Source organism: Phoca vitulina, unplaced genomic scaffold (genome assembly GCF_004348235.1).
Source record: "Phoca vitulina isolate PV1807 unplaced genomic scaffold, GSC_HSeal_1.0 scaffold80, whole genome shotgun sequence".
Classification (NCBI taxonomy): domain Eukaryota; kingdom Metazoa; phylum Chordata; class Mammalia; order Carnivora; family Phocidae; genus Phoca; species Phoca vitulina.
The window spans coordinates 3,326,341-3,338,882 of record NW_022589783.1 but is presented as its reverse complement, the minus strand read 5'-3'; the positions used below and the strand labels follow the sequence as shown (position 1 = coordinate 3,338,882).

General features: G+C 53.7%; 1 protein-coding gene across 5 annotated transcripts in view; it reads left to right on the top strand.

The window, feature by feature from the left end:
- The window catches only part of DPP6 (dipeptidyl peptidase like 6), a 905,150-nt gene that overhangs the window by 797,921 nt on the left and 94,687 nt on the right, over positions 1–12,542 (top strand). For all 5 annotated transcript variants that reach the window (XM_032394354.1, XM_032394352.1, XM_032394353.1 and 2 more), the window contains exons 9-10: positions 6,250–6,404; positions 8,884–8,981. In XM_032394354.1, the coding sequence (XP_032250245.1) occupies positions 6,250–6,404; positions 8,884–8,981 (253 nt within the window). The remainder of the gene's footprint in view (positions 1–6,249; positions 6,405–8,883; positions 8,982–12,542) is intronic.

Sequence of the window (12,542 nt, the reverse complement as noted above, 5' to 3'; positions counted from 1 at the left end):
TAGTAAATGCAGCCTTGGCAAAGCCCTGCTTATAGTTAGTGGTTACTTTTTCAAGACTCGGGAGACAGCATGGCATTCAGTCTGGTGACCTGCCTCCTAGAATCTGCTCAAAGGAAGCTTAGTGAACATCCAAGTCGGGGCCCCAAGCAGTCAGGGTGGGGAAACGGGCCGTGGCACTATGTCAGCAAGTCCACGAATCCGTGGTCACACTTGGTGATACGTGGAACCAAATACATTGTACGTCACGGGACATTTAAATATTTGTCCAGTATGTCAGATGCTCTGGTGATGAATGGAATACAATTTATTTTTTAAAATATATCGAGCATTTCAAATTGAATTAAAATGTGATATCTGCCTTCTATTTCTGTAAGAAGGGACGCTCACATTCAGAAAGGGGAGCTGATCCTCTCGCTTTACGGTCGAGGCAAAGGGGCCTGGAGGGCAGGTCAGAGGCAGAGTCCAGCTCCCCACTGGTAGCGCGGGGCCCCTAGAGGTAGCAGGTAGAAACCAGGCCTTCTCCTGGGCGACACTATTTTTCTGTGGATTTTTCTCCCAAAGCCCCTTTTTTCTTGACTGGGACAGTGCCGATTTTGTGGGGCCTGAGCCGTGAGCTCCTGCAACCCCGGGTGAGCCACGCTGGCCTCAGCCAGGTCTCCCAGGCTCAGCGCTCTTCTCTGCAGAAGCACACACTGCAGCTCAGTGCTTACCTAACTTTGCATGTGTTTGATTATCACTTGATTATCTCCCTGATGAGGACCCTCTTGTATTTTAAATGCCTCCTTCACATCAGCACGGTAATGTGGTGTAAGGGAGGGGATGAGGAGACAGATTGGGTGAGGCTCTCTCTGCTAACGAAATGAGGCACCCAGCTCAAGAGCATGGAGACTTCTTTCCAGGAGCAGCCTGTCCCTCTGGACCAGCACGAGGCGCCCACCCCAGGGCCAGGCCGCAGGACCCGTACAGAGACCAGAGACTCAAGTCTCTGCTGCCTTCCCCCACCCTGAGCCTTATGAAACCCAGCTCCTGGGGGGGGTCTGCCGTCTTCCTCCCACTTGTCTGGGGCCCACTCGAGGACCCCTTCCCTCAGAAATAAACTTGAAGTCAGACTGACAGCATCGTCTGGCTCGAGGGAGTGTTGAATGAGTGGCAGTCCCAGTGGGGCCGGCGACTGGGGCTGAGTGCCTGTCCTGGCTGAGCTCGTGCAGGGAGAGCGTGGTGGCAAGCACACCGTGTCCAGAGAGGGGGACCAGACTGGCACTTTGTACTGCAGGTGACTAAGTCGAAGAACGATTCACCTAAACATGAAGCTGTAGGAGGATTGAGTTGTGTGTGAAGTACTTGCAACAGCGTCTGGCACACAGTCTTCACTCTGTGGGCAATGTCAGACCTGCACGCACGTGTGCACGCGGGGAAGCAGGGGCAGGGGCAGCCCCACCCGCTGTCGGCCGGGTGAGTGGTACAGCTCCCCTGCTGGGCGGGTCTGACTCAGAAATGCCGCCCACTGGGTTTCAGGGAGGAATTTGGCTGCCTCGGAGCCCCTAACTCAGGAGTGCGCATCCTCCCGACGTGGGGCTGGCCGTCCGGCGAGGCGTAGACAGAGCCAGTCACAACCTTCCTGCAGCCGCCGAAACAAAATGCCACATCCTGGGTGGCTTTAAACCACAGAAATGTATTATTTCGGTTCCATAGGCTGGAAGTCTGAAATCAAGGTGTCACGGGGCTGTTCTCCCTCCGAGACCGTGTAGAATCCTGCCTGTCTCTCCCAGGTCCTGCTGGCCGGCAGCCCTTGGCAGCCCTTGGCTTGTAGACACACCCCTCAGCCTCTGCCTTTGCCTTCCCACGACATCGTCCCCATCTGTCTCTGTGGCTCTTTTCCTCTCCTTATAAGGACACCAGTCAGATGGGATTGGGCCCACCCTCCTCCAGGATGACCTCATCTAATTGACATCTGCAATGACCTTGTTTCCAAATAAGGTCACATTCCCAGGTACCAGGGATTTGGACGCAGCACATCCCTTTGTAGCATATGTGAGGGGCCCACAGTTCAACCCACCACACACCTTTAAGGGGAACCTGTGATTCTCCTGTTCGATAAGGGATACCCCTACAAATAATTTGGAAGCATGTCATGTATACTGATAAAGCCAATACCTACAGTTCCAAAATACAATGCTTATTTGATCAGATACAGTATATTTGTCAAATTGGTCATTCATTTTTTTAAAAGATTTATTTATTTGAGAGAGAGAGAAGGAGCAGGGGGGAGGGCAGAGGGAGAGGAAGAGAGAGTCTTTAAGCAGACTCCCTGCTGAGGACAGAGCCCAATGGTTGGGGGGGGGGGGATGGGGGCACTCGATCCCAGGACCCTGAGATCATGACCTGAGCTGAAACCAAGAGTCAGACACTTAACTGACTGCACCACCCAGGCGCCTAAAATTGGTCATTCTTAACCAAAATGTACACCAAAGCCACTCCGGGAGCTTTTGCAGAAAAGACACCTGTGCCCTCCCCACCCCCGACCCCGACCCCAGCAAATACAGATTGTTCTGCCTGGAGTGGAGCCCAGCATCTGCACTGAAAAATGTGCACCACTCCCATGTGCTTTCCTGAGAACAGCCTAGTGACACCAGGCTCCCACCATGGAACCATGTGGGGTCCCCTCTCATGCTGCACCTGCCAAACACTCGGGAATACGTGACAATTCCTCTTCTTTGCCCGATTGGCCTTTATCACCTTGAGCCCAAAGAGACTGTGTCCTTCCGGATAAGCCCTCAACATTGTTTGTCATAAGTAAATAACATTCACTTAGTGGAGTTGGCTTCTTTAAGATACGGTGACAAGAAGTGAGGAAGGCTGGCCCAGATCCTACTATGAGCTTCAGTGCATGGATAGAGACTTCCACCCCTTGACAGGAGGGGCGGTCATGACTAGTTAATGGCTCCAAATGTATTTTTCTTGTTTTGATTCTAAAATGGTCCCTGGACAGGACAGGCAAGGTGAAAGCAAGGTCCAGCGTCCAGTTTTGCGAGTTATTCGTACTCGCTCAGAAGGGCAAGCTTCTTGTCCTGTTGCAAGGCAAGGACTCATGCGGTTAATTCAGCTGGTGAGATTGTTTTTTTCCCTCTGCAGAACTCTGTCCCGAAGCTGCATTTGGTTCATGGCATTTAAGCCAACTGCCTCACTAAGCTGGAGATCCTGAAGAAAACATTTGCAGAATAGGGATGTTCGTAATTAACACAAAAATGCCAACATTTCATCTGCCTGGTCCTTCTCCCCTCAGTTCCTTATACTTCATTATCTCTTTATTGAGCAACTAACACACAGAAAAATAAAAATGCCAAGGAGCAGTGTGTTAAAGGGCATTTGGGGAAAGTAGGCTGCAACCCCCTGCCCCCAGTCGTGTGTGGCCCAGCCTGGCGTTGTCCATCGTCCCGCCATCAGCTGGAATCGAAGGGAAATAACATTTGCCAACACACATGCCAGATATTTGTCATCCCTGTACTATGTGGTCTCTGAGTTCCCTTCTGCCCAGCACATGCTATAGTCTGAAGTGACCCTTTTCTGCATCCAAAGTCTCTGCGCGGCGCATTGAGCTTAGTGAAAGGCACTGGCGTTTGCTGACGGAATGGACAGAAACAGATGACTCTCTGCCCAGAGTCAGGCCAGGCCTTCACCGCATATTCATTCTCTTCCTGAGAGTGAGTCTCTCTGTGATTCCACTTGCCTTGATTGGCTCCCTCCCCCGGCTGTGCAGCATGGAAGTGATTGAGCAGAATCACCCACAAATTGCATTGCAAATGGTGCCTATTTTTTTCCAGCAGACCATCTGCTGGAGTCTATTACTCACCATTCCGCGGCGCCAAGCAGAGGAGGCAGGTGGCTCTGCAGTCACTTCTGAATCACCTCACTGCAAACTCACACCTGAAAGTCACTTTGCCGGCTGCCGGAGACGCTGGAAACTTACAGGCTCTGGAGAGGCGGCCTTCTTCCTTTTCTTTTGTTTTTAACCTCAGGAGACCTTTGGGCTTCTGTGGGCTCTGGAAAAGCTTCTTTTTTTTTTTTTTTTTTTAATTTTATTATGTTATGTTAGTCACCATACATTACATCATTAGTTTTTGATGTGGTGATCCACGATCCATTGTTTTCGTATAACACCCAGTGCTCCATTCAGTACGTGCCCTCCTTAATACTCATCACCAGGCTAACCCATCCCCCCACCTCCCTCCCCTCCAGAACCCTCAGTTTGTTTCTCAGAGTCCACAGTCTCTCATGGTTCATCTCCCCCTCCGATTTCCCCCCCTTCATTTTTCCCTTCCTTCTCCTAATGTCCTTCATGCTATTCCTTATGTTCCATGCATAAGTGAAACCATATGACAATTGACTTTCTCTGCTTGACTTATTTCACTTAGCATAATCTCCTCCAGTCCCATCCATGTTGATGTAGAAGTTGGGTATTCATCCTTTCTGATGGCTGAGTAATATTCCATTGTATATATGGACCACATCTTCTTTATCCATTCATCTGTTGAAGGGCATCTCAGCTCTTTCCAGTTTGGCTATTGCGGGGCTGCTCTGGAAAAGCTTCTGAGCCCTTTCGCGGGCTGCCCCGAGATGGCAGGACACGGGAGGTGGGGCTGGTCGGGGCGGCGGCCATGCCCTCCGTGGACAGAGGCTAAAACCAAGGACTCTGGGGCCCTTCACCTATTGTGCACTAAGCCTTGCGTTCAGACCAGGGGTGCATTCGGGGGACAGGAGTGCTGGGTGTTGGGCGAGACTCAGCCATCTGGTGAGCAGCCGAGTAGCAAGCCCGCGTTGCCTTGAGTGGGGGTCTCCGCCAGGGGGGCTGGCAGCCTGGAGGAAGCACCTGCAAGGCAGGGAGGAGCTGTTTTCAGGGAGAATGGCGCAGGCATGGGGCCTCCTCCACCCGAGAGACCAGGCCAGTGAGCCCAGGGGAGGAACATCTGCGCCTTCAGGCAGCCCCCACACCCAGGCCCAAGGGTTTGCAGCCTGCCCCACTCTCAGGCCTGGACTTGGCAGTGAGCGTCTCCACAGCTGGTGGCAGCAGGGTCCCCAGGACAGGCCCACGAGCCCCGGTGTCCACCCTGTGGCCCTCTGACCCCCGCCCTTGTCCTCCCCTCGTGATCCTCTTCCTCTGCGGTCAGCTGTCCTTGCCTTGTCACCACGTACGGTGCTGTCCCTTGTGTCACGTGCGCTCAGTTCATTTTCTCGGCATGATTTCGGGGCCCTCCACTGCCTCTCTGTCACCATGGAGCCGGGGTATGGGACATACCTGATGGCAACCAGTTCAGTGTGACTCGTATTACGTGATCCTATAATTATATTGGCCATTACTTTAAAAACAAGTCTGGAGGGAAATGGTTGACAATGCATATAGATGATGTAAAGACAATCCCTTGACCTAAGAGCTGGGGTCTCTGGTCCCCAGCACCCTGACTTGGTACACTTGGGGAGTGTGAAAGCGGACTAGAACTGTTCTTTCTGGAGTAGATAGCAGATCCCACAAAACTCATCCGAAGTTAAGACTCTCCTTAGCTAAGACACTGCGATAACACAAAATAGTGGGGGGAACCTGTGAGAATAGTCCTTTGCACTTCAGCCCCGTTGAAGATGGGGCCACTTTGCTTTTCTGCCACAGCCGGGGAAATTCATCGTTCCTTTAAGGCTGAGGGGTGTACTGACTGTTGGACACGTTCTCCTTCCGCACAGCTGTTCCCGAGGGAGCGTGTGTGCGTGTGTAGGCGTGAGTCCCCAGGCGTCTCCTGCAAGCCGACCTGGGATTTTCTGGAGACAGCTTCCGGTACAGCGTCCTTTCTCACTTGGTGCTACCTGGATGTGCCCTGCTGCTGTGGGGATTGACTTCCTGTTGTTCTGCTTTTTTAAAGCATCTTAAAATAATAACCTGCAGTGGTGCAATAATAATTCAATTCAAAAAGCATGTGTTGGGCTCAGAGTGTTCAGATGTGTGCAAAATAAAAATAAAGTTTTCCAGACCATGAGCTTCTGTTCAGGTGGACCTTGAATTATTGGGCTTCACTGGGGCTCGGTGGTCAGCACCAGGCATCTCTTGAGCCCCCAGGGAATGAAGGCATATCCAGGCACAGTGAAGACCACTCAAAAGTGGCAGAAGATCCGTGTCCCCGAGGGGATGCCCGATGTGCCCACACAGCCCTGGTTCACACCCCTGTGTGTCGTCTGTCTACATTTCTCCACTCTGTTTTCCCGTAGAGGAGATTTTGAAGACTCACATCGCCCACTGGTGGTCTCCGGATGGCACGAGGCTCGCCTACGCCACCATCAACGACTCCCGCGTGCCCATCATGGAGCTCCCAACCTACACTGGCTCCGTCTACCCCACGGTGAAGCCCTACCACTACCCCAAGGTAGGGGGAGGAAACGGTAGAGCGAATGCTTTGCCTTGTCCATCCGCAGCCCCGCCCCGGGCGGCTCCAGACATGGGGCTGTCCAGTCAGACATGTTCTGAGCAATGCAGTCAACCGCAGCAAGAGTCAGTATTTCCCATTACGTTGCATTAAATGCCCATCTTTGTGGAACTGAATTTGTTGGCAGGTTTATTCTGTTTTAAATAACTGAACGACCGTGAATCATTTGAGCTTCATTGGAACCAAAATAAATACATTACCTCCACTTATGATTGCATGGAAACAACAATCCACCCTGCCTGCTCCTGGGGCACCCTGTCCTCAGAGCCGTAGTTTAGAATTTGGCTCTGGGAGGTCAGAGGGATCTCTGTCTGCCCCTGGTCCCCTAGGTCCGGGCTGGGCTGTTTTGTGCTTGGTCCTATTCTGACCCGGAGTCTCTGATTGCTTCCCAGGCCAAGCTGTTGGCCCAGAGAGCCCACAGAACAGCAAGGGTGCCGTGGAGTGTGGAGGGGGTACAAACATCTAAAACTTGCTTTGTTAGCGAATCGCAGCATCCTGGCACGAAGGGAGGACCTGATGCCAAATTCTCTGCAGCCCACTCAACTGGAGAGACGCTGATGTCTGACAGAGTGGATGCAGCTGCCCTGCTGCCCCTTGGCTTCGCTAGACCACGCCAGGGCCCGGGGGCCGGATGGAGGCGAGCCATTCTCTGCCTGCACCAGCCTGGTGCCAGGCGCTCGCTTCCCGCCTTGGGCCGCCTCGGAAGGATCCCTCAAGCCTCTGCCAGCGAGCACTGAGCCCTGGCTCCCGAGCCATCGGAGGGCTCTGAGAGCTGATGCCAGGTGCCTTGTGCACCAGGGCAGACAAGACACACCAGCCTGCAGTCTGATTCAGGAGGGGCGTGGGGGACCAGGGAGGCCAGGGAGTGCATGAGCCCCGGGCCAGAGAAGGAAACACCGGGTGTACAGTCGCCTCGGGCTCCGTAACAGCAGACATTTACTCCTCACGGTCCTGGAGGCTCAGAGTCTGAGATCGGGGTGCCAGGAAGGGGGGGTTCTGGGGAGGACCGTGTTTCTGGCTTGCAGACCCTGCCTTCCCTCTGTGTCCTCACACAGCCGAGAGCGAGTGAGCTCTGGTGTTTCTGTCTCTCGCGAATCCATCATGGGGCCCAGCCTCATGACCTCACCAGCCCCGATCACCTCCCCAAGGCCTCACCTCCAGATACCCTCACATTGGGGCTTAGGGCTTCGACACAGGAATTTGGATTTGGGAGGTGGGGGACACAGGCATTCAGTCCACAGCTCTTTGATTGATGTGGCCAGTATCCAGGGAGGTCCCGTGTGGAGGAACAGGCCTCCTCTGGGGACACGGCCATTGTCGGCCATTCTCCCGTTCTGGGAGTGTCTAAGATGTCAACACACCACATGGGTTTGCCTGTGGACAGAATTCTCTCACTCCTTTTTCAGCTGGTCTTGACTGGACTTAACTCTACATCATGTGGAAGATCCAGAATTTTAGTTGGAAACCATTAAATAATGCCGAATCTTTGGACCCCTCTACTCCCCACCCCACACACACAGTGTGGCAATGGCCGCCCGGCTGCTCTAACCACCCGGGGATGTAGTGGTTTCCCTGGTGAACCCTTTTACGGGAGGTTCCCCAATTTAGGAGTGATGGCCCAAAAGCCATCTTGATTTTCCAGTGGTTTTCCAGTAAAGTCTGGGATGGGTGAATTGGAATTATGAGACCCCAGGTGGTTCATATTTTAATGGAAAAGCATCTTATGCTAGCCAAGAGAATGCCCAGAATTGAGGTGCCCCTTGCCCCATGGTACCCTCTCCCAAATCAGAGGCATGAGTTGGTGACCCCGCCGGACCCGTGTCCTGTCATGGCGAACCTGCCATGTCTGCGTGCAGGGTGCAGAGGAAGCGAGGGTGTCCGGGAGACCCAGCAGTCCCGCTAACGAAGAATGCCCCCCGCTTCTCCTTCCCCTTCCTGGCGGTGCTCTTCCCCTAGAAGAGGGAGCACAGTGGGGGGAGCAGTGATGCAGAGCAGAACCCACCCAGCTCCTTTTCCAGGGACTTCCCTCCCCCCCCAACCCCTGCTGGGCCACAGCCAGCATTCATCAGCCTTCTCCACCATGTGCCTCGCCATCAGCGCGCCACCTCTTGGTATCGCCTCCAGGAATTCCTCTCCTGCTCCTCGTCCAGCTCCTTTTTCCCCCTCCCATGTTGATACTCAGGAGGCACTAGGAGGAATGAGGAGGGGGTAGGCTTCCTGGGGAAGGAAGGGCACTGGTCCAGTTATCTCTTGCCCTTTGTAAGGTTCTGTGCATGAGTGACCTGCTCTCAGCCCCAGGGTTGCTCAGGAGTCCTGAGCCCCAGAGTCCTGCCTGTGCATCTCCTGGGGAGGAATTCGCAGCAAGAAGACACTGCCCCACAGGAGAGCTTACTCACGTCTCCTCCCCTTTACTTCCCAGGCTGGATGTGAAAACCCCAGCATTTCCCTGCACGTCATTGGCTTAAATGGACCCACCCACGATCTAGAGATGATGCCACCCGATGATCCACGGATGAGGTCTGCTTCCTTTTCTCTGTTATGTTAAAAAAAAAAAATGAGATGAATGTTCGTTTACACGGTCTTTCCAGATTTATTTTACTGCTAATTTAAACATCCAAGGAAAAGGTAACACTTTCTAAAGCTTTCATGACTGCTTCATGGTTCAGTTTTCTGTGAAGGAACATCATTCAAACCAGCCCTGCTATTGCTCGCCTTAATCGGGAGCAGGCTGCGCTCCCCGGGAGGCCAGGCTCCTTGGGAAGGGGCGTGTCTGGCCAGCCGCAGGGCTCCAGCCGGGCACACTGTCCCACGCAGGCGGGTGCCGCGGAACGTCCGCTGCATGAACACATGCAGTCTTCACCCAGAAAGTCCACGTCATCGGATGCTCCGCAAATGGCGCCCCATTTAAGAGCATTACTTTAGAACATTTCTACACTTTGCCGGCTCCAGGAACCGGTGGTGAATGCTCTTCCCAATAAGCCACATCTCCTGGTTGGTAAGCTAACCCGTGGAGGTGGTAGAACAGTTTGACAAAGATAACTGTCCTGTCATATTAACGTCTGGTTTGGGTAGTTTGTTTGTTTGTTTGTTTGTTTAATCAAAACAATGGAGTAGGATCTATCTAAGTGAAGTGGTCTCTGATACCCGTTTCATCCTGTCCCAAAGTTCAAACAGCCTGGGGACCAAGGATACTTCCAGAGCCCACTTACGTCATCATTCAAGCCCTCTGTGGGGTGGGTATTGATGGGAGACTGAAAAAAGAGGAACCCAGTGTGCGGGCACCAAGACCCTCTCATTGACAGATCTAGAAAAGGGCCCAGTGAAGCCGACAACGATGCATTCCGAGACTCAGCAGACACCCACCCAAGATTTTGCCATAATTCTAGCCCAGGCCTTTACTATGAGTTTCAGAACTCCATCTTATTAGTGGCTTCCGGCAGCTTCTGGAAGGGCAGGAGCCGTGGCCCCATCCACTCCAGCGTCTCCACAGGCCCTCCCCGGGGCCAGGTGCTCGGGCACTTGGCACTTCTGGTCTTCTGTGAATGATGTGGTCTTCTTCCGCGGTGACTTCCTTAGTAAGACCCGTCTGCCCACACCTCACAAGCCTGAGCCTATGCAGACTCCCACGGAGGTTCTTCCAACTTCCTGCTCGGGGGAAAGTAAAATGCGGAGGTCCTCGGGTAGACAGACCAAGCAGAGAATTCTGTGCTCTATAAATATAAATAGCTCCTCACTGCCTGTCTCCTGCCCGGGATGGGTCTCCTCTGTGTCAGAGGGTCCCAGTGTCCCCAGAGGGTAATGAGTCTGGCCCCCGAGAGCCAGTCCCGGGGTTCCCAGGGCCCTCCATGTGTGCTGGCCGGCGGGGAAGGGGGAGGCGTTGAATCGATTTGGCTGATAATGCTTTTGCGGGGGTAGAAGAAAAGTTCAGGTTATTGCTTTGTCTTCTCTCCTAAAGATCCAGTATTTCATTGTTTTCCTCTCAGCCCCCATCCCTACCAGGCCTCCCGGGGCCTGGTCCAGCAAACTCACTGAATTAATATGGAAAGTCACCTGGAAAATTTAAGCCATCTGTTTGAGTTAATTGAAAATCTCATTTAGTCAATTTGGGATGCTGTTTCCGCAGGCTTGATTAGCTTCAAGGACAATGAAAAATTAGCCTCAGTCAGGGCTGGAAGTTCAGATGCTGGTTTCGGGTTTTCTGCTCTGATTTCGTAGGCGAAATGCAATAATGCTCCTCATGTGCAATGTAAATCTGTCATGCGAGGAAGTCACGCTTTCTTGTACTTTCTCCGTCACACGGCCTTGAGGTTGTTTCCGAAGTGAGCCCAGGTAGATCAGACACCAGAGAATAAATGGAAGCGGACATTTATTAAGCAGTGACGTTACCAGCTGTGCATAGTGGGGAACAAAGCACGGAGCATCCAATGTGGGGACAGGGTCAGACCGAACACATCGTTATGGGCAGCTGAATAACCGCGGGCCTGAGTAGGGCCACCAAGAAGCGTGCGGTGTGGGGGACGCCGAGCTCGTGGGCGGGTGACAGCCCTCTCTTGAGCTGGGCACTATGACGTTTGGGGCCTGGTGACTCTTTGCTGCGGGGCGGGGGGCACTGCAGGGTGCTCACAGCAGCCCCGGCCCCACCCATCGGATGCCAGGAGCACCCCCCCACCGAGTTGTGACTGTCCCCGTCTTGGCCAGATGTCCCCACCTGCAGAACCACTGGTTCAGAGTGAAGGTTCTGCATTCAGATCCCAGTCCTGGGGCCTTGGGGGAGTGACTGCACCAGCCCTGCTTCGGGTCCCTCATCTGTAGGATGGGGCTGAACATTACTAAGAGGACCGGTTGTAAAGATCAGATGACATGGCACAGTCACCCCGTCTCGTGGCTGTCGGTACTCCCTGTAGGCTGGCTGGCGGCCCTCGGCTTCAGAACTGAGCCTCACCTGTCCTCGCAGCGGCTCACGTGTCCAGCCACACCCTCAGCATCTCCAGGTCGCGATGCTCTAGGCGAAGTAAATGAGCATGTGTCGAGGATTTGGTGGAACTCATTAGCTCCTTAGGAGAGCGAGGAGGTGTTGGAACCAGAGCAGAGGCATTTGCAATGTGTGTGAGCAGCTTAGCAGAGAAGAGTCAGGGTCGGTCTGCGGGGTGATAGATCCAGCAGGGCCCTCGACTGTGACCTCTGGGGTAGCTGATCCACCTGCATACACCCGCAGGACAGGTCCCCAGTGAATCAAACGCAGAGCCCAGGGTTGCGCTGGAGGAAGAATGCCCAGTGAGCTGGTGGTTGCCTCTTCACAGGTCTCAGACAAATCTGATAATCTCTAAATGGCCTCGCAAATTGGACACGGTCAGAACAGACTTCCCGATCTCCTTCCATAATCCTGCTGCCTCGGGTCAGAGCACCTCCATCCTCTGGTGCTCGGGCCTCTGACTTTCCTGTCTGCCCCGTGCAGGATCTTCTGCGACAGTGCCCCCTTCCTCCCATCTCCTAGTGACCCCTGCCCGGGCCCTCCTAGACACTGGCTTCAGGACTCTCCCTGTCCCCTCCTGCCACCCCCAGAAAGCTGTTCCCTCTCCTGGCCTGCTAGTGGCTGTCTGTCCCTACATTCTTTTGTTCCCTTAAAATCATGAGCTGCTGAGGTCTGTTTTTCCGGGATTTAACATATCATGGGCAGTTCCGCTAGAAATATGCTCTGGCGAGTAGCACTGGGCAGGCTGGCGGCCAAAAATGACCCCTCTCATGTTGAGAAAGCCATGTCTCATCTTTCTTTCCTTTTCCGGGGACCCCACCCTATCTGCCCACACCAGCGCCACCCCACACCCTTATCCCACCTCTCCGTAGCCCTCCTCAGGGATGCTGGACTCGCTCTTAGGGGGCTTGCACCTGCGCTCCATCTGCATGGAAAGCCCTCCCCTGTGGCTGAAGGGCAGCGCCCATGCCCTGTGGGTCCTGATCAAACGTGCTGCTTCCTGAGCACGCCCCGATGACCTTGCTCAAGTCACAGCCCCACTCCCTCCTTTCCCAGCCTCAGTTTCCTTCCGAGCACTCATCCCAGCAGGATATTCTGTATACTTT